We start from the raw sequence: 21647 nt of genomic DNA, 5'->3' as shown, positions 1-21647 counted from the left end.
TTTTTTTTATCCGCATCAATCAAATTGGGCCCGATCCCAATTTGACCAAACCTCTGCCTGCCTCAATGCAACCAACAGCCCACTAATGTTTTTGGAGTGGATTTCTTTATAACCATCAATGGGCCTAAAATGCCATCCGATCCACCAGATTTCAGTTCTGCAACAAAGGCTTAGCTGCTAGGGTTTCATGAAGGTCGTCTCTTCTTGCATGTGTGTTGTGTTTCTCCTTAGTTGAATCTCTGTTAGGGTTCCTATTGCTACTAAGCTTTTGTCTCATATTCACGCGTTCCACCCTATTAGCGTTAGGGTTTGCTTCTAAATGCCCTCCATTAGGGTTTCCCTTTCTCGCCGTTAGGATAATGATAAACAACATCCTCTTCTTTTGTTTGCTTTTCATGGTTGCCCTTAATCTATAAAAGGTGCAGGCTATTTGTTTGTAAAACTTAGCTTTGATGAATGTTAAATTCGGATGAGATCACTCTCACTGTTCGTCTTAGCTCCCATTTCCCTTTAGATGAGGATTTCTCCTCCTAGGGTTACCAAACCAGTGAGATACGAGAGAAATCCGAGTGTTAATCTCCAAGTCGAGCATTTCCACTGCGTTTTCCCTCACCTTCCGCGAGTTTCAATCGGTAGAACACCGATTGGAGAGGCTTTCTGGAGAGTACCATGACGGAGGAGCCTCATCAATATGTTTTTGGTTTGAACCTGGTTTGTATGTGTGAAACAATGGCAAGAAATGATATTCTCACCCAAGCGAGCTTGTCTCGCCTAGGTGAGAATAACATAAGCTAGCCCAGGTTGCGGCTCATGCTCTTGCTCTTGCTCAGGTTGAGAGCTTTGGTTTGAGCGACAAATCATCTTGCTCAAGCGAAAGGGGCTCGCCTTAGTGAAAACTGGTGGGAACCTGATGTGTTTCACTTCAGAAGCAGCTTAAGCGAGGGAGTCTCACTTTTGGGCGAAGAGTAGTCTCGCTAGGCGAGGGGAGCTTGCCCAATCGAGAGCTCGCGAAACTTGCAGTGTTTTCTTATGACAGTCTCGCCTAAGCGAGAGCCTATAGCTTGAACGAAAGGTCTCTTTCGCCTAAGCGAGGGTCACGACTTGAGCAAGACTAGTGCATGCTCTAATGCTATTTCCTTCCTTGTCGTCGAGGGTTGAGTGTATGATTGAGTGGATTTCCCCTAATTAAAGTATGAAACATGTGAGTATGTATGCATGACCTATTCGTGTGGTTTGGAATGGATGGGCTTGGTGTGATTATACATATGAAAAATGATGGGAAGGTTGGTTATAAATTTTTTGCATGAGATTGGTATGCATGATAATATTATGTTGGTTTGTGAGACATGATTTTGGTATGGTCAGGACGTAATTCCACGAAGGTTTCGTGGTGGTGCCTCATTGGTCAGGACATAATTACACGATGGTTGTGTGGTGGTGCCTCTTGGTCAGGACGTAATTCCATGAATCTCTAGGTGAGATCTCATGGTGGTGCCTCATTGGTCAAGACGTAATTCCACGATGGTTGCGTGGTAGTGCCTCATGGTCAGGACGTAATTCCATGACCCCTGTTAGTGGGAGCTCATGGTGGTGTCTCATGATTAGGACATAATTCCACGAAGGTTTGTGGTGGTGCCTCATTATATAATTTAGTAAGGATTCAAGTAAGGATTGCATCCTGACACTCTAAAGAGTCAGTTAGTGTCACGTAGAACTTACTAACTCAAGTGGTGAGAGTAGTAGGAGGCCCTAATCTTTGGCAGGATAATGGCCTTAGATGTTTGAAGGCTAACCTTGTGAGTGGTAAGGTGAAACTCATTGACAATTGGCTTTGCAGAGTAGTAGAGGCCACCACAAGCGCAAGCATCCAGTGAATTCGACTAATTATATGTATTCGGATAATCACGTCTTGAGTCTTAGTGTATTGCTTGTCGGTCATTATATGCTTGGTGGATTCATGTACGCTTGACTTTTAAATTGTATGTTCAATTGTATGATAAAAACCTTTTTACTCTAGCTTACACAACTGGTAGCATCTGCTGGTGAGCCAGAGGTGTTAAAGGTCAGGTTGGGGGTTCGATTCATGTACCCTTTCTGCTTGTTGCCAGTGGGAATCGAACCCCCAACCTGACCTTTAACACCTCTGGCTCACCAGCAGATGCTTGACTTTTTTTATGATGTGTTAGGGTTTGTGTTTTAGGAAACCAAATTATTGGTTTTGGTGTATGAGTTGTTTAAATGTTGGGAAATGGGTGACACACCCAAACTTATCGATCCTGCACCACCAGAAGAAGAACACTAGGGTTTTGCATCCCCCATCCATTGCATGTGTAGGACGAACATGAATGGCACAACGACATAGCTCACCTACTCCAACCAAAACATGGAAGAAGAACCACTAATTTGGGGGCTTCAAAGAAAGGGGAATTAATACACATCTATTGACATGTCTATTGCACTATATTTCAAAATCAAATGACACATGTCTATTATAGATTTCCACATCATCTCTAAACGTCGTTTTAACAAATTTAACAAAAAGGGTCTAATTCACCAATGCAAGAAAGGGTTTTGGCCCTAATTATTTTTGCCATTTTGCCTGGGTTCTAGAACCGAGATATATTAGGGCGAGGCAAAAAAGGGTCAGCTTTTGGCTTCGAGTGTCACCCTAAGCAAAAACTCCACATTCTGCCTCGGTTCTCTTAAGAACTAATGCCATATTGTACTAATTTTTGGCCTCGATTGTTTTATGAACTGAGGCCATATCTACCTTTCTATTTCAAACATTGCTTGTATAATTTACCAAGAAGCTCAACTCATTCATCAAAGTTTAATGGAGTTACATAGTCTGATGAATCAGCTCCGATATATTTCAAAATTATTGGTGTAACTACAACATGCAAAAAGAATAGGAAGTTCTTTATTTGGGTAATCTCCGCTATATACCCAAAAGAAAAGATGATACTCACGGTAGTGCAAAATTAGAGTCATCATTGTCATAACCATCACCATTGCTAACAAATGCATAGTTGTGTAATGGAGTAGCCTCATTACCATTGCTAGAACCAAAAGAAAGATTTTTATATTCTAACACTATAGGCACTGGATGGTGGCACGTCAATTATCATTTTGGTTGCCAACATCCAAAGCTAAACTAGTCAAAACAACAAAGTATATTCCTTATTATATCCCTCTATTGTGTGATAAAAACTATAACATAAGAAGAAATTCCACCACATATACATATGCATTACTCGAGCTCAATTTATTCTGAAATAAAATTAGATAAAAGATGTTAATGTGTGACAACTAACGAGCCAAAAGCCTCCCACGAACAATAAAAAGCCTATGAATTGTGGCCTAAAACCACATTAATCAACAAACACAGCCTGACCAAACCATTAAAACGAATAACAGTCCTTAATTTTTTTTCAAAAACGGAGAGAAAATAGCAAACGAAAAAAACAAGTCAATCCCAAAAATAGAAATGCTTCAAGATTGAACCAGCAGGTACAAGATGAGAAAAATTCAGAAGCTTGCGCACTTCCAAGTACCGCACTATATATATTCACTAACTAAAATAATAAAGGAACAAGGATTGAAAACAAAAAACATAGGAAAAAAAATCTAACCTTTGCAACAACAATGAGACTAAATGAGTGTGTTGGGTAAGAGAGACACACATAGATCTGGGGTGAAGTCAATGTGAGTGGATTCTGGTTACAAATGAGAGAAGACTTGGCCTGAACAAGTGGCTGGCGTGGAACCCAAATCAACGTGGCAACGTGGAAGTAGCCTCGACGGTGGTTGGCATAGTGGAAGGAGGCTCGACGATGGCAGCATGGACGGAGGCGTGAAGCAGAGAGAGAACACAAGTGTTGAAGGTGGAAGACGAAGAACAGTGCATTCACGATTTTTGAATCCCTAATTAGTTATATGACCTCGGTTCAATTTTTAACTAAGACAAAATATGACTTTTGGCCCTGGTTCAACAGCCACCCAAGGCCAAAGGCCACTCTCCCCATGGCATTTTTGAAATATCAACAAACTTTTCGGCTTCCGGTCAGAAAAATCGAAGCCTATTAGGCCTTTTGGCACCAGTTATGTAGTAACCGAGATAGAAAAACAAATTATGCTTTGAGTTTTGAAAGAACCAAGACATAAAAGTTAGCAAAAATTACAAAAATGTCACCGCGTCATTATATGTTTCGGTTTTGAAATAACCGAGGCATATAACACGAGTTAAAATCGCAAAATTGCACTATTAATTACAACAAATTTTCCAAAACGATGATCAAATTGAGACACATAAATTAAAGATGTTCGATTTGAAATTTCTTTACAAAAATATGAAGACCAATATTAACCTTAAAAAAATACTTATTAAACTCTAAAACAAGAAATTCTACATGCATTGTCAGAAAAAAAAACTCTCAAGTACATAATTATAAATTTATATAATGAGAAGTGATGATCATTTTAAAATACTTTTTTTAATAAGTCAAAATTTATATCACATTAGGTAATTCTATTTATTTTATAAAAGAGAGCGACTAACTTAGTAGTGTCACCAAATGTTTCTAAAAAGATAGAAGATATTTTTCTACAAATTGAAAATAATCTCTTGAAAATATTAATAGTAAAAACCATCTATAAATTAACTTATATACACAAGTTAATTTTAAATAAAATAAAAAAATCTTATAAAATTGTTTACGGAGATCCAAACTATTTATATAAGATATGAAAAGTTTGAATGAGATTTATAAATAAAATTGTGTAAGAAAACTAAGCAGCATGGAGAGAAAGTTGATAAATTATTGAAATGAAGAATATACAATGAGTGAATGCAGCAGCAGCAGCAGCAGTAGCAGTAGCCACAAAGTATCATGATATAATGCTTACAAAGAGAGCATAGAGTTTTGGAAACAAAACCTTAAATGAGTTCTCCAAAAAGGAAAAGGAAAAGAAAGGATGAGAACAGGTTCATGAAACATATATAGAAGTGTTTCCCCTTTGTTCTGCACCGCATTATGCAAACTTGGCTCAAATGAAGAGCAAGTTTTTCACAACAACGCACGGACGCGAGGCTGAACGCGAGGCTGGTCCCAATCGGTCACAATGTGATCACGAGTGATTTCCTTTAGTGAACGACAACCGCTCAATGCCATGGTTAGCTCAAACTCTTCACGTAGCATCTGCAACACTTTTCTTACACCAGCCTCTCCTTCAGCAGCCAAGGAGAACACCACAGGGCGTCCAATCTGATACAAAACAAACAAACCTTGTTACTTGTTGCCACACTTCTTATTCTTCTGACAACATTATAATACCAGAAATTTATACTAATGTGTGTTCTGTTTTTTGTGTCCATGCGTGATGCACATTGTTTAGTGGTCCTGCATGAATTTCACGTAGTAATCAAAGTTTGCATTCAAATATTAAATATTCTGTTTAAACATATGTCCCCACCGAACAAACAAAATGAAAACTAAACTATTTGACCCTTACCTTAACCTTATTTCATATTTTTTTATGATAAAATTATTAATTTTAGTGTAAAAGATAAGTTTGGTCTTATTACTAATATAATAAACACATTCTAATAGTGTATATAGTAAGTTTTTTAAGAAGAGACATCGGAGAATTTTATTATGTCATCAACAATTCAGAACCTCCCTTCAATCCAGACGCTAACTAGTACTTACATTCTAATAGATTCTAATAGTCTATATACACATTCTAATATTATACATAAGAGATTATGACATTATTTTAATCCAAAACTTTAAGAAAATAAATTTATAATTTCTTCTATTTACGACTGTCATCTAAATGTCTAACTCATCTTAAATTTCTAACCGTAGGACTGTTATCTAAATTTTGTTGTAGTGATAAGCTATCACAGAAAGCTGTTCACAGACTATATAACTTACCCTAATTAAGGTTTAAATAAAAAAATAAAGACTAAACAAATAACTGAATCTATAAGAGTAATTATAATACAGAATTTGTTATTGGTTAGGTTGTGTTTGGGTAGGTGCAAACTAATAGAATGGAAAAGAATGAATATGATGGTATTACTACGGTTTGGAAGGATGAAAAATATAATACAGATTAGAGAAATATTTTCTATCTGATTTTAATTATGGTTCACTTTCATCCCCTCCTAAAATTGAGAGAATGAAATGGAAGGGGAGTTTTGTTTCATTCCATCGTAACATATATATAAAGGAAGGGAAGTTTCATTCCTTTTATATTCTGTTTTACTTGATATTATTGCATCACTTTTCTTTTCATCCATCCAACTGAACTAAGTCAATAAAGTAAAGAATTACTACAAGTGAAAATGGTATTTGTATATAAAAAGGCCAAAATTATACTTGCTCTTGGAAGGGGTGAAGAAGTACTCACAAATATGCCAGAGGCACCTAGTGCCAATGCCTTGAAGACATCAGTTCCACGGCGAACTCCACCATCCAAAAAAACAGGAAGACGACCTTCAGCAGCTTTGACAACCTAAGTTTCCACAACAGAGATCCATATAACATCCTTAAAATGAGTGAGTTGAAGTTTCATGGTGACTAAGATGCTGCTTAAGTTGGTGTACCTCTTCTAATGCTGATATGGTGGCTGGAACATAGTCAAGTTGTCTGGCTCCATGATTGGACACTATAATTCCTGCTGCACCACTTTGTACAGCTATCCTAGCTGCCATGTGAAAGTCAAGGCATTAGTAAAATATTCAAAGAGGGTTAACTCTTCAATAGAACTTTGGTTATTCTTACTGTCCTCTGCAGTCAGCACACCCTTCACCAGAATTGGCAGAGTGGTGATTGTTTGAAGCCACTTCACATCCTACACAGTTCAGAATGATTATTTGGATTTACTCTATTCAGTTTAGCCTTGTAAGTTCCAAAGTGTACACAAAAAAATATGAAAACAAATGTAAACTCTGTGAAAGTTTAACTCATTAAACTCCTCAGAACGATATGCAATTGCAATTTTACCCAAAGTTCAGACTGCAAGCAACTTATGAATCAAATCAACGAATTGGGCAATAGATTTGCCACTTGTGTTTCATGCAATGATTTGATAACAGTATAATTTTTTTTTATACTATTTGTATATCATTTTACTATTATAAATTATTTTCTAATATAGGAATAGGATAATAACTACCAAGAAAACAAAATGCGTTATTTGATTATCTAACATACCTGCCAGCTTAGAGTGCGATCAATTTGACCAGCAACATATGAAGCAAGTCCAGAATCATCAGCCTGAAAGAGTGAAGACGAAAATTCAGTTAGTGATAAAGTAAAGGAAATTATAGCCTGCAGAAATAATTCTGTGATAACTCATCTTACTTTGTCCATCTTTCCAAGGTCCAATCCTTCAAAGTTCTTCAAGGTCAAAAACGGTGGCAGTGTGAATCTGTGAGATACGTTTCAGGACTAATTTTAGTTGCAAGGATAACAGTTGAAACTCAGAGAAGTTGATAGAGAAGTTGATAAACATAACATGGTTGAAGTGGAAGATTTGTACCTGTTCTTGATATCAGCTTCTCTGCGTCCTAGTCTTGGGGTATCAACTGTAAGGGCAATGGCTTTGAATCCAGCCCTTTCAGCTCTTCTCACAAGCTGAGCAACCACATTCCTGTCCTTGTACACCTAAAGAAAAAGGAACAAATTGTGTAAGTAAAACAAATAAGGTACCAAAAATTCAAATTAACAGTGAAATGGAACTGAACGAGAATTTTCATGCTTACATATAGCTGGAAAAAGCGAATGCCAGGTCCTGTTGAAGCCACCTCTTCAACACTTGAAGTGGCCCACGAAGACAAAGTCTGAAAGAACCAAAATGTTAGTTATTAAGAAAGAATATATAGAGCTCAATGGACATTCATTGATAAACAACGAATAATTTTGCAAGAATACAATCTTTTGAAGATAATTGGAGTGTTTTTGAGTGAAATGTTTTGCATGAAGTAACAAAGGTATCTCACGTACAACGAAAAAGTAACACATTCTCAGCAAATCCACCAATTGAATCATTCATAAAGAAGGGATTTTTCTCATTAGGGATTGTAAATTTCTTTATGCAAAGCAATTTGTCTGGAATAGATAGTGATCAATCAAATAAAGATAAAAGTACCATGATTGTTCCAGCTGCAGAGGCAGCTCTTGCTGTGGCATATTCTCCTGCATAAGAAAAAAATATATGTCATCCAACATAAATCCAGCTCTAGGTAGTTCATTTAGCTGTGCTTGCAAAGGGTTTTAGAATTAACTATTCCATGCAAAAAAAAGGCAACAAATTAAAATTTCTTGCTACAACTCTATCATCTTAACATTTACCAATAAAAAACTGTTATTCATATATCAGAAGTACATGATAAGAATTTTCTCAGAATTACCGATGGCCAATCAAATTTGACTAACAAAAAGAGTCACATAACAGAACTATGAAACATGTGATGGTTATGCAACACAGACACTAACGGCTGGCACTACATGTCTGATGTTTCATTGACCTATATGTCCAATAAAAAAACAACAATAAAGGCTTGAGAAAAAAGTGTAAAATAGTCTTAGAAAAAACTTCTGAAGTATTAAAAATGACTGAAGTCTTTTGTTTTGGCCTATCAGATTCTCATTTTCTCTGGCATGTGTCACTCAGTGAATGAGTCTGAATGAAAGTTGTGTAACTAAAAAGTAATTAGAAAGTATGGCATTATCCTTTTGGCAAAATACACACTAACCACAACTGAAATTTACTACAAGAAAATGTGAAGGATAAATAATTATACCCTCTGGATGAGCCATTTTCTGCATGGCTGTTGGGGCAATCATGATTGGCATGGATATTTTGAAGCCCAAGACAGTGGTTGTCATGTCTATCTTGCTCACATCAATAAGAATACGAGGCCGAAACCTGTGTGTATATTTGTCAATCATAGTTTCACCATATCAGTATTTGCTTGTATTGTGAAATATCAAAAAAGGAACATAATTAATCATTATAGTTTCGTAATTAACTACTGTAAAAATATAAATCTTACAAAATTCTGGAAAAGGCATTTCTGTTCTCTTGCAGAGTCCACTGGTCCTCTGCACCAGATGCGTAGTAGTCAAACACCATCTTTGGTAATTTCTGCTTTGCAATAGCCTCATACTCACTGACATTGGTGATCTCCCCCATTTTCAGAACTGCTTCTTGATGTTACCCTTCACAAATTCTGATATAAATATATATATATATATATATATATATATATATATATATATATATATATATATATATATATATCAGCTATCAGTTTTTTCATCACAGTCTATAGCTATAAACGTTTAAGATATCCCATGAAACTATGTGTTGGTATAAGAAGACAACTACTGTGCCAACCCAAAACTTTGGAATAATCTTATTAATTAATTTTGAGGCAAATTTCATTCAGTTGTGAAAATTTTCAAATAAACAAATAACTGGAAGTTGGAAAGTATTTCCTAAAACTTCCTAAATTTTGGATGAAGAGAAAAACATGCACAACATCGAATTTCAATTGGAAATTAAAACTCAAGTGCAGAAATAGTGGTAGTACAAGATAGGAAAAAGTTACACGATGAAAATATCTTTGCCAACAAAACCAAAGCAACATGCTACTATATTTCTCTAATATTTGAACTTAGAATGCTCCCCACATGGCTGAAGCCTTCTAAAAAATCTACAAAAGTATGGTATTATTTAAAAGGTAAAAGAACAGCATGTATATATATAAAAGAGGAGTAACAACAAAAAAACAGATGCAAATAAGATTGATGCTATGAGCTATTCCATCACAGAACTTGATTCAGCAAGTGAGTATGGCAAACACAACCAATACTGAAATCATTGCATACACACAACAAAAACACCAGTATTCAATCTTGATTTCTGCTAGAGTCTGTCTAAGAAAGAAGCATGGTTATAAGTGGCAGATGAAGTGATGACATGTTGAGAATGGAAAAAAGAGAAGACCTTAGTATCGAAAACTTGCAACTGTGTGCATGCAGAGGAAGCAATGGAGATAAACTCCTATTGAGGAATAGAAACAGAAGGAAGTGAAAAATGGGAAGGGTTGATAAATACGTTGTGGAATAGAGACAAAGTTAGATGGCCCTCATATTTGTTGTAACGTGTATAGGTTCAAATGAAGGAAATTGGAATTTTGAAGTGGATGAGCTTTCGGAGGTGAGTATTATTTTGAGCCAAATCTCATCAACAAAGTGAGGTGTTTCTCAGCCACAAACGCCTTGTGTGTTTCACAGCACTCTTTCTTTCTCCATTATCATTTCCATCTCTAAATTCTAAAAAGAAAAATAGCCCAAAAATACTCAGAAACTGTTTATTTGATCCTATCTCATATACCTTTGAAGTCATGGAAACAGAAGAATAATACCCTCTTCACGAGTGGTGCAAGTGGGTTGGCCATTGCCTATAGATAATCTAAAATATACAGTGTATTATTTCATTTCTACACCAAAATGTGACATCACTTTGAATTTACCCGTTTTCGAAACAAATTACATAGTTACTATTACTAGGGTTATTGATTTCATGTTTGGCACGTGAACTTTAACGTTTAAAATTGAATTTTTAAAAGATAATAATCATAGCATCCACCTTTAAAAGGTTTTAGTGGCTTGTGTTGTGGTTTAAAAATGAAACTATTGTATGATTTAGGTTTAAATCCCTTTTGCAGAATATGAAATTACCTTCTTCTCGTATGTTATTTTAGCTATATTACTGATTTGTTGGGAAATCTCTTACACACTTTTCAGACTTAAATGTAAGATTTGTAAGAAAAGTATTTGCATATGAAGGAATAATAGTCCAATATCAAAAGATATAATAATATATTATTAATGTCTTCTTTAGTTTTTAAGATAATGTTTTGGTATATAAATATGTGACGACCAAATTTTACTTCCAGCAATTCAGCCACATATGTCAATTTTCTCATATCTTATGTCTACATCCATTTTTTTTTTGTTAAAATGGTATCCCTTTCTTTTTGGGAATTGGTTTATCTGCAGTTTCAATTTGAATCCTTAAATTTTATTCAACACATTTATCCCTAATATATTAACATAAAATAAAATAAAAATTAAAGGTGAAAGATCTCGTTTAGTTATTTTCAGATAAAAGGAGCCCTGAATCCCTTTTCTGTCATTGTGTCTCGGTCTCTTTTAGTTTTCCATTTACTTGTAAAAAGTTTAACACTAAAATCTCGTAACCTTTTTTTTAACTTGTTGCTATTCATTAAAAAAATAAATAAAAGCAATCAAATTGACTTACATATAAATTTAATCAATCAACAATTTGTTAATTAATCCCAATAAAACTAGATTATTTAAATAAGGTGTCACTTGTCATGCATAAAAACATTGCTTGAAAAAATTAATGAATTATTCATTTTGAGAATATGGTTAAAAAATGTAACCGCAACCAATATTATTTTTTAAGATTGCTTTAATTTAATAAAAAATAAAAAATAGGGTTATAAAACCAAAATCAAGAAATAGAAAACTATTTAAAAATCATTCATACTTGTACCTTATACCTTATATAATTGTATTTACCTACCCTTAATATTTAGAATACACTTGGATAAATAGAGTGTAATTATATAAAATTACACCAACTTTTATTATTCAAATTGTCTAAAATAATATGAAAGAGATATATTTTATGTTATTTATTGTATTCAATCTATTTTTAAATGGAAAGTGTTTGATTATAATAATTCCCACATAAAATTGATAATTTAATTATATTTAGAAAAAAAAATGCATTTATCTTTCCTAATATTATACTACTGTTATACTAAAGGTTCACCCCTTCTAATTTTAAAATGGGCACTATCTCTCATATTCTTTTTAATTAATAACATCAATGTTTTTATATGTTTAAAGTGATACTCATTTTTTTTTTATTTCACTAAAAAGGTATTACATTAGGTAAAATTTTAATAAATAATTATTAAAATTAAGAGTATGGAAAAAATAATATCTATTTTAAAATTGGATAAATATTGAGTGCTATTTAATAAAACCTTAAAGAAATTAAGTCCAATTTCCCATATATTTATTTGCATGGACAGAAAGACTCTGCAAGAGGAATAGGTGCTTTGAGCATATTTGTGTGCTTCCTCCTTGGTAGTGGCATATGATCAAGAATGTGTTTTTGCAAATAAAATTTAGAAAAATCATAATGAACTTCTATAAATGAAAAAAATAATTTTAACAACGATAAAAAAAAATAATATTAACAATAATAAATAAGATTTTTTTTCATTTATTTCTTTTTAATCAAATAATTTTTCCCTATCAACTCTTACATATATTTTTCTTTCTTTTCAGTGATACTCGTGTCTTTCTTCACTATCTAGCAAATATAAACAGCAATAAATTGATGAAAACTCCCCATGGATAGATAAGTGAACTATGCATGCAAGCATCATGAAAAGTACCACAAAATCAAGCTGAGCCCACTCTAATATCCGATGAATAATAAATAATGGGTGAGGTGACCCACACGCCCTCTGTAAGTTTCAATTCAGGGGCAGCTTTCTTTTTCGATGCATCTAAATACTAATGTATTTTAAAATAATATTTGCCCTTTTATTTTCTTAAAAATAATAATGTTAAGTCTTCCTCTCCTATCCTATATTTGATTGGGATGATGATTTTTCTTTATTATTTACTTTATATATATATATATATATATATTGTTTTTTAATTTTCTAAGATATTAGATAAATTTACATTTTTCTTTAATATTTACTTTATAAATTATTAGAAAGATTTGTACAAGGATATAACATTGAGGTATAAATACTTTTTCCTAAAATTATAAATTCTGCTATCATTCCTTTGAACTTTTGAATGCTAATATATATTGGGTTTGTCCTGTAATCGTGCCTTCTGTTGGTACCAGTCCCCTGCCAACCATGTGTTTGTAAAATTGCCTCTGAGGAAAAAAAGAAAGGGTACTTGAAAGTGAGGGTTACGAGGAGGATAGATTGTTGCCGTAGATGGTTGTATAGTAATGGCAAATAGTAGCATAAACTTGGTGCTTCATCAAGGGTCAATGTTGCCACATGAACTTCCTATTGCTGCTTTACTGGGACCTTCATGCTTTCATTCGTTTTCTTCAACTTGGGCTATTACCAATGGAGCCATTCATGTCTCACCACAAAGGGGAAAGTGCAGTGCTACTTGTTATCGCTTCAGTTTCAGGAAATGTACATGCAAATGGAAACGGCTTGTAAGAAGTTGCTCCACCAGTGAGTTTGTCCTTGCCAGTGATGAAAACTATGGCAATAAGCAGGTTGTTAGTCTCACTCCCCGTCTCTACGACTATGTCCTAAAAAATGTTCGAGAACCAGAGGTGAGGACTAAGGAACGTACCGTTATGCTTCATGCCGTGTTTTAATAAGAAAAATATTTTGGGGGAGGGGGAGGGTATCTGAATTCTGCTGTCAACTGTGAAAAACTGTATCTATTAAATTGCCCTTTGTGCTTATTGTAAAGTGACTACACTTCAGATTCTAAGACAATTGCGGCAGGAGACAGCCTCTATGCGTGGAAGTCAAATGCAGGTGTCTCCAATTATTTCATTCTTATGCATTTTTTCTTAAACTGTTTAGTAATAGAATTGTTAATGTTGAGTTTATGCTTTTGTATTATATCTTCACTATGCAAGCAGGGGTTTCTACTGCACATTTGGTTCTATGAAAGTCAGTAGCATTATTGTACCATTTATTCATTATTTGTTTCTATAGATGCTGTACACAATTAATTTATTTTACTGATGATGACCATAATTGACCTGCATCTCGCAACTGCGAAATAAATCAAATTTAACATTTTTTGTTGAAGACTGAGGGGCTTCTTATGTAGGGGCACATAGTGGTTTTTGAATGTTAACTTTGCGCTACTAGTGTTTTTATATCCTGTCTGGGATTAATCTCAAATTTGTGAAATTTGATGGGGCAAAATAAAGAATTGTGCTAGAAAGAATGTACAGCAGTCTCACTTGTTTTTTATCTTGTCTGTCATATTTCATATTGTAATTTCACTTGATTAGCAAGAAGTAAAGTGTTGGCAATGCTTTTAGGTGTCCCCTGATCAGGCACAGCTGCTTGCAATGCTTGTGCAGATTCTTGGAGCAGAGCGGTGTATTGAAGTTGGTGTTTATACTGTATGTCCTTCATTTTTTATACACCATGGACTAGTTTTCTTCATGTTACATAGTAGAGGATGCCACTTCACTCCCATTATGTAATGAGGTATTATATTATTAATTTGATCCAGGGATACTCATCGCTAGCCATAGCATTAGTTCTGCCAGATTTAGGTCATTTAGTTGCCTGTGAAAGAGATGCCAAATCTCTTGATGTTGCCAAGAAGTATTATCAGCTAGCTGGTGTTTCACATAAGGTCTATATGCTACTCATCTACTTTTGATTAGAAAAAGGGTTCAAAATTTTTGTTTATCTCTTTTGAATATTAGGGCCCTTTTTATAATTATATTTATGTACTGCCTGTATTTCCTTCCTGATGATGGCTTTATATAACTGGCTCTAGGTGGATGTAAAACTTGGACTGGCAATGGACTCCCTAGAATCTTTAATTCTGAACGGTGAAGCAGGAAGGTATGTGGATTTCTCATTTTCAACATCACTATGATGTATGATTCACTTTCACAATATGTTGCTGCGGGTAGGAGCTCTTCCACATTTGCTATTTTCTCTTTAAATAGTTATTGTTAATCAAGGATCCTGTCCATATCATATGAACACTGTCAAAGAGAAAACAAGTAAATTAGAATTTAAGCGATATTACCTTTTCATGCAGCTATGATTTTGCATTTATTGATGCCGAGAAAAGAATGAACGAGAAATATTTTGAACTGCTATTACAGCTGGTAAGAACATAATAAAAACGGTCAAAGGCATTCAGCTATTCTTATGCTTCTAATCACAATATCTTTCATAATCTTTCTTATTGCCTTCCTATGAACTGTTATATTGGTGCACTGAATAATTTATTGTTGCAGGTGAGGGTTGGAGGTCTTATTGTAATTGATAATGTCCTTTGGCATGGAAAAGTTGCTGACCCACTGGTGAATAATAAATTCTTCTATGATCTCCTTTTTTTCCAGTTAAGTGAACTTGATTTAATGTACTATTTGCAGGTATATGACCCTAAAACTATCAGCATTAGAAATTTTAACCAGAAGTTAATGGAAGATGAGCGTGTAAACATCAGTATGGTAGGTTTATACCATATCTTTTTTTTTTTTTTAAATTATTAATACACTTTCAGAGAAAATCTATTAAGTTAATTTATAATTGGTTAACTCTTTTGGAGAGTTTCAGGTACCAATTGGAGACGGGATGACGATCTGCCGAAAACGCTGACCCATTTTTGAGTAATTTTTAAGCTCTATGCATTTGAACTTACACGCTTTAGGGTTAATTCTTCTGTGACATCTGAGGAAAGAAAGATGTATAATAAGCACAAAATCGATTAGATGTTCTTAAAACTTTTGAAGTTGCAATGCCCATTCTCTTAGGCTACTTTTGGCAAGGATCTGAAAACAGTTTACTGATGAATATCATTTTGGCTCCAAAGGGAATACGCTAAAATAGATTTATATGATATTCTCTGCCACAATTTTTGTACGCACTGAAGGTAGCAGCACCACTACATTAGCCTGGAATAGAGTGACCTATTAGTAACACATTAATTAACTCATTCTTTAAAAGAAAATTTACTCACTTGATTTTTTTTAATAATAAAATCAAGCGATCACTCGTTTTCATTTATGATGTCATTATTTCAATAAATTTCAAAGTTATTTCGATAAATTTTAATGTTCGAAAAAGTTACTGATTTCACATTAAATTATAGTACAGAAGTGAATATATTTGAGAATAAATGCTTTCACTAACGAAACAGAAGCTCAATAAATAATCATTACAATAGTTCATCATAGTTCTACTATCGTTAATTGTAGTTTTCAGTAGTTCATTTTCCAAATAGCCCAAGAAGTCTATCTAAATATGTAATGCCAACCCTTAACCAAAAGCACCCTATTGCATGTTGCGGGCTCCCATGATAGATAAGAGTATCCATGTGGTTTAATTAGAAAAAGAAACTACTTTTTCCATGCATTTGGTCGGATTTAGAGACATTAGAAATTTAGACTAATCAACATTTTTTTTTTCTAGAATAGAATAAAAAAGGAAAAGGATTATTTGAAGAAAAAAAATCATTTGACAACCCATTGTACGGATAAAATGGTCATAAAAAGTGAATTTTTATATTTGTAAAAAAGAAAAGAGAGTGAAGGGTAGCGAATGATGGTGTCAGATAAGAGTAAAATCTTTTTGGGCATCAAAATGTCATTGTCCAATAAAAAAGTATATAATATCATTGATGAAATATGATCTTCATTGTAAAGGAGAAATAAATAATACAGATAAATAAAACATAGAATTGAAGAGGTGAAAAATATTCTCTTATTGTGACATAGTCAAGAGTATCCATTATATATACAATGAAAGAAGAAAGAGAATAAGCATAACAAAAATAGCAGATTCTATGCAACAAAATTCAAAACATTATGGAATATCAAAATAGAAATATACTTGTACTATATACACTAACAATCCCCCCTTAAACTCAAGTTTTTTGAAAATAATTAAGAATATTTAGTTTGTTACGTGTTCCAACCCAAGTATGACAACATCGATCAATCAATGTGTTTCAAAGACATTGTCCGCTTTGGAGCGTGGAATTCTGTCATAGTTTCGTCCTTAAAAGGCGCCTCATTGGGTAGAGAGAGAAAAGAGTATTTAAACTGTGCTTGACCTCGACTCTTAAGCGATATAGGACTATTAGATATACTAGAACAAGCCCCTTAGTCGAGGATAAGGGGACTTGTCGTTCCCAACCACTACTCTAGGTGGTGTTGGTTGAACCACCATGTCATTCAGTTCCCATCCACTACTCTAGGTGGTACTGGTTAAACCACCATGTCATTTAATTCCCAGCCATTACTCTAGGTGGTACTAGTCGAACCACCATGTCATTCAGTTCTCATCCACTACTCTAGGTGGTACTGGTTGAACCACCATGTCATTCAATTCCCAGCCACTACTCTAAGTGGTATTGGTTGAACCATCACACCTTGTAGTTCCCAGCCACTGCTCAAAGTGGTATTGGTCGAACTACCATGTCATGTAGTTCCCAACCACTACTCTTAGAGGTACTGGTCGAACCACTATGTCATTAAGTTCCCAACCACTACTCCAAGTGGTACTGGTCGAACCATCATGTTATGCAGTTCCCCGCCACTACTTTAAGTGGTATTGGTCAAACCATAAAATTTTGGATTCCAACCACTACTCTAAGTGATGCTGGTAAAACCATCATAATCATATCCCACCCCACGTTGCCTACCTACACTACGACCAAAGAAACACAAGTAAATTCAAACAAATGCTAAAACGTCAATGTAAATAATTCATAATTCGGGTAAATCACAAGCTAGTCCATTAATATGTCCATGAAATGTAATTACAAAACACGACCACTACATCACAATCAGGCTCGCCATTACAACTAAACAAAACAACACACCAACATTACAAACTCCTACAAAACTACTTGGCATCGATATTTGTCATCTCCTCATCCACAACAAGGCCAATGGTGGGAGAAGGAGTGAACCTTGTTGTACCTTCATCACCGACATCGTCCTCGGCTACTTCTATCGCACGCTCAACCGCCTTAGCCGTATAATCTCACCCACATCGATGAGGCGAACCTCCTAGATGTCCATATCAACGATAGTCGTTGATTAATACCTCTTTAAACAGGAAATTTGTCTGCCTCAATGCATTTTGGAAACCTTTCACTGTTTCGAGATCACATGGTGGCGTTGGTTCGATATCTCGACCTCAACCTCTTTCAGGACAACATCCTTTTACCCTAGGTCATCTTTGGCCTTCTTTAATTTCTTCTCAACATCCATGCACCGAGACTTATAGGCCTTGAACTTCTTAATTTCCTCCTCCAACCTCTACTTCTCCTTAGCCCATTCGGCCCTCTCCTCGTTCGCTTTCTTCTGAGCAGCAACAGGCTCCTCCATAACTTTCTTCCCTTTCTCCTTGTCAGCTAGTTTATTGTACAACAAAGAAGTCACACTCTGGCTCATCACCAGGGTGCGTGCCTGGAACTCAAGCAAGGCCTTCATGAAAAGGTGGGGATTAGTTGTGTCTACCATCTCATGTTCCTCCTTCGTCATATACAGATTAATACTTTTTCTCAAACGTAGGGTGGGATCCCCTAGAGCTCCAGGCTCAGAAGATACCCCGATAGACAGGCCTATATACCACTCTTAAACAACCTCATGATTTGACTCCTATCTCTTCCCTTCCCTATCTGCTTGGCAGGAGCCAACCTCTTCGCGACAATGTCTAGCTTGTGAGTCTCTACTACTGGCTTGGTCAATTTGGGGACCCCAAATTTGCCTTCCTTTCGAGCAGCCTTTGACATCTGCTGTCTTAACTTAGCAAAAATGTCCTCTTCCTCCCCACCTTGGTAGCATACTAGGCCTTGAAACTTTCCTAAACAAGACTACTTTAGATTAGATAAATTACACAAGGAACAGAGAAAAGGCAGACTCACCACATACATCTTTTGCGGGCCTTGGTGAAAGATAACATTTAACAATGCTAGAGTCGAGATCTTCTTCAGTAGCTGCTCCAGTATTTCTACTATCTTCCTACTTTCCACGAATAATGAGCTCTTGGGCACTTTGTTCTTACACGTATACGGGTCGATCGTCCAATAGAAAAGAAACTTTGGTCGACCACTGTCATCACAAAAATAAGACTCCCCAGCCTCGATCATTGTCACTTTGAAGAAACTATCCTTAAATTTCTTGAAAGATTGGCGATACCCGTCAAATAGGCACAAATTCAGCCTCGCTATCAGCGAAAACCATTTCACTAAACCCTTAGGCCAAGTAATGTAAAAGTATACGACACTCGCTTGGGTAGGGGACAAGTACAAGGCTTGACATATAAGCTGAAATGCTTATAACCCACCCCAACTGTTAGGATGAAACTGCGTGTAGCAACATTCAGAAGACGAAGCACACCCATAATGAACTCATCAAAAGGAAGGCAAACGTGCAAGCGCAAGAACAAGGATAAGCACACATAAAAAAAACTCGTCATTGTCCCCCTCACAACCATGACACACGTTGTCCACGAGACTAACGTTCTTAGGGAGACAATATCTCGACTCACCACCCAATCAAATATATATATTTACTATTTAGCCAGGATGTCAACAACTTTGACCAACGAAATTTAGATGAAGCTCCTTCAGCCTCTTCATGAACCCAGTCGTACCTGGACCTTGGTAGGAGAGAACACTCCGCAAGCTCTTCCATGGGAGTCTCCCTGTAACATCCCGGTAGGATTTTACTTAAAATAAATAATTATACAAGGCAGAAATAGATACCTCATTTATTAAATAATCCATTTCCCAAAAACTGTTGAAAGTCAAAACATTCTAAATTTAACCTTTACACTTTAAAATTAATATCCAAAGCCATAAAAACTGTAATCAAATTACATGGAAATTTAAACAAAAATAGTTATAAAATCCCCTCGTACTCTGAGCCCACTCTCCGCCACTAAGCGTCTCCTGGCTCACTTGAAACATCATCTGCTCCCGGATAATAAATTACCTGGTCATCACCACACACAGACAGATAGGGTGAGCTATGCACATAAACATAAATAAATATGAAATAATCCCCAGCCCATTCATAAATATTTATTTATTTACAAAATACCCACTTTCCCACACTCATAACCAATATGAGTTCACGCATGTACTCCAAATCTAGGATTTCATGTCCTTCCACGACCCTCCTCGCTTGTGGTCCAACCTACAAGCCTATCCCGCTTGTAGTCCTACTTTACGGACTCTCACGCCCGTTCATCCGAACTCCTCGCTCGGACCCGAACACGCATACCTGCCTTTCCTACTATGGACTCCCTCGCCCATAGCATTGCCAAGTTGAGCATGAAATGAACTCCCTCGCTCATTCATCCCAACAAGAGTACCTCCGGTGAACTAAATAGTTCACGTTCCGCATGCGGTCCACCCATCACGAACTCCTCGCTCGTGACTCATTCCAAACACATCCCAAAAATCCTATGGCCTTAGTCCTTCAAGTCCAAACACCACAAACACATGCATATAACTTCCTATACTTAGGAAAGAGTAGACAATCCAGCTCACCAAGCACACACAAACATAGAATTTGCAGCATTCTCGCTTAAGCCAGGGACCTTCGCCCAGGCTAGATCATCAGCCTCGCTCAAGCTAACTCGCCTCGCCTGAGCGAGCGGGAAAACAATGGCTGCACCACATTAGCTTGCTGAGGCGAGTCCGGCTCACCTGAGCGAGTCATACATTCGCTCACGAACACACAGACCTCGCCTGAACGAGGATTCGACGCAAACTACATCAGACCACATCGCGACCTCGCTTAGGCGAGTCATTCTCGCCTGAGCGAGACTATCTGTCACTCAAAAACCAAAATCCCTCGCTTAGATGAGAAGTCGCGCTTAAACACGTACAGGTCTTACCGCGACCTCGCTTAGGCGAGCCCACCTCGCCTGAGCGAGAGATCGAGTCGCTCAATCCTGATACTAGTCGCCTGAGCGACAAGCGTGAATCAAAACCAAGGACGAGGTTCTGCAACTCTCATACAGAAACAACCAAAAATTCCTGCCAATAACCAATTTAACTAGTACCATTCAATATACATCAACTATCATACGTTATAAACAAGTTTTCATCCCAATTGAATACTAAAACATAGAACTTAACCCAAAATAACAATTCTGTACCAAAACCCTCACCCCCGAATCACATGAGACATAAAAAGGCTTTGTACCCACATCGAACCATCCACATTTTCAATCATATCATACATACTACGAAAATCACATTATGTAGGATTCAATTGAGAATAACAATATTCCTAAATCATAGCACACATTAGTAAATTCACATGCACAAGGACAGCTCCCCTAACCTGAAATTCTTGATTAAAATTGGGAAGGATGAAGGTTCCTTGGTTCACCAATGCTTTTGCTTTAGCCCCTTGCACACCCAAAACACTCCTCTCACTCCCTAATTTCGTTCTCCTCTAAAAACCAGTTCACAACACTGCCAAAACCCTTTCTTCTCCCTTAAAATAGCCTTTTATATGTGTCTTAATTATGGGCTTAAGTGCTAAAACTAAAAATGAGACTAATGGTGCTTTTAATTTCCAATTAAGGATAATTACTTAGTGGTTTAATACTGTTTTTCCAGCCCTTTGGCTGCTCCTCATTCTAGTTTTACCTTTGCCCTTTCACCTTCAAATAACACACAAAAGGCATACATAGGACTTGAACCCAAGTCCTTTCACACAATCAAAGTACTGTCAACCATTTAAACTAGTACTTTTCCATATCATACCAATTAACATTTAATGTCATAAAAGTCCCCTTCTCCCGC

The 21647-nt window shown here is 35.9% G+C and overlaps 2 protein-coding genes across 6 annotated transcripts; one reads left to right on the top strand and one right to left on the bottom strand.

Annotated features, from left to right (window-relative positions):
* Positions 1–4798: 4798 nt before the first annotated feature.
* On the bottom strand, positions 4799–10397 carry LOC114191694 (glycolate oxidase 1). The gene is made up of 12 exons (XM_028081045.2): positions 10021–10397; positions 9065–9241; positions 8813–8937; positions 8158–8204; positions 7772–7849; positions 7549–7673; positions 7371–7437; positions 7221–7283; positions 6789–6858; positions 6611–6711; positions 6415–6519; positions 4799–5264 (listed from the first exon to the last, which is right to left on the bottom strand). The coding sequence occupies exons 2-12, from the start codon at positions 9202–9204 to the stop codon at positions 5067–5069; spliced, it is 1119 nt and encodes a 372-aa protein (XP_027936846.1). The 5' UTR covers positions 9205–9241; positions 10021–10397; the 3' UTR covers positions 4799–5066.
* Positions 10398–12570: 2173 nt separating this feature from the next.
* On the top strand, positions 12571–15697 carry LOC114178747 (uncharacterized). 5 transcript variants are annotated; one of them, XM_028064816.2, is made up of 10 exons: positions 12571–12588; positions 12982–13434; positions 13592–13645; positions 14164–14247; positions 14361–14486; positions 14634–14701; positions 14904–14973; positions 15106–15171; positions 15244–15321; positions 15428–15697. In XM_028064816.2, the coding sequence occupies exons 2-10, from the start codon at positions 13093–13095 to the stop codon at positions 15467–15469; spliced, it is 930 nt and encodes a 309-aa protein (XP_027920617.1). In that variant the 5' UTR covers positions 12571–12588; positions 12982–13092; the 3' UTR covers positions 15470–15697. The 5 variants fall into 5 exon arrangements, with proteins under 5 accessions (XP_027920617.1, XP_085527880.1, XP_085527877.1 ...); XM_028064850.2 differs by lacking the exon at positions 12571–12588 and having other exon boundaries at positions 12892–13434; positions 14206–14247; XM_028064841.2 differs by lacking the exon at positions 12571–12588 and having other exon boundaries at positions 12892–13434; positions 15420–15697.
* Positions 15698–21647: the final 5950 nt, after the last annotated feature.

This window comes from Vigna unguiculata, chromosome 1 (genome assembly GCF_037176805.1).
Source record: "Vigna unguiculata cultivar grain cowpea cultivar isolate G323 ecotype 2 chromosome 1, ASM3717680v1, whole genome shotgun sequence".
NCBI lineage: Eukaryota > Viridiplantae > Streptophyta > Magnoliopsida > Fabales > Fabaceae > Vigna > Vigna unguiculata.
The sequence above is the reverse complement of the archived record's forward strand: the minus strand, read 5'-3'. Positions and strand labels throughout refer to the sequence as shown.

Bases quoted from the DNA above. Each gene is read 5' to 3' on its own strand.
- LOC114191694 (XM_028081045.2), bottom strand. From the start codon at position 9,204: ATGGGGGAGATCACCAATGTCAGTGAGTATGAGGCTATTGCAAAGCAG. The intron at 7,850-8,157 runs GTACTTTTATCT...TGGTTCTTTCAG, and splicing joins CTGCAGCTGGAACAATCATG to ACTTTGTCTTCGTGGGCCAC. The intron at 6,712-6,788 runs GTAAGAATAACC...TTCACATGGCAG, and splicing joins TGTGCTGACTGCAGAGGACA to CTAGGATAGCTGTACAAAGT.
- LOC114178747 (XM_028064816.2), top strand. From the start codon at position 13,093: ATGGCAAATAGTAGCATAAACTTGGTGCTTCATCAAGGGTCAATGTTG. The intron at 13,646-14,163 runs GTGTCTCCAATT...CAATGCTTTTAG, and splicing joins TGCGTGGAAGTCAAATGCAG to GTGTCCCCTGATCAGGCACA. The intron at 14,487-14,633 runs GTCTATATGCTA...AACTGGCTCTAG, and splicing joins TAGCTGGTGTTTCACATAAG to GTGGATGTAAAACTTGGACT.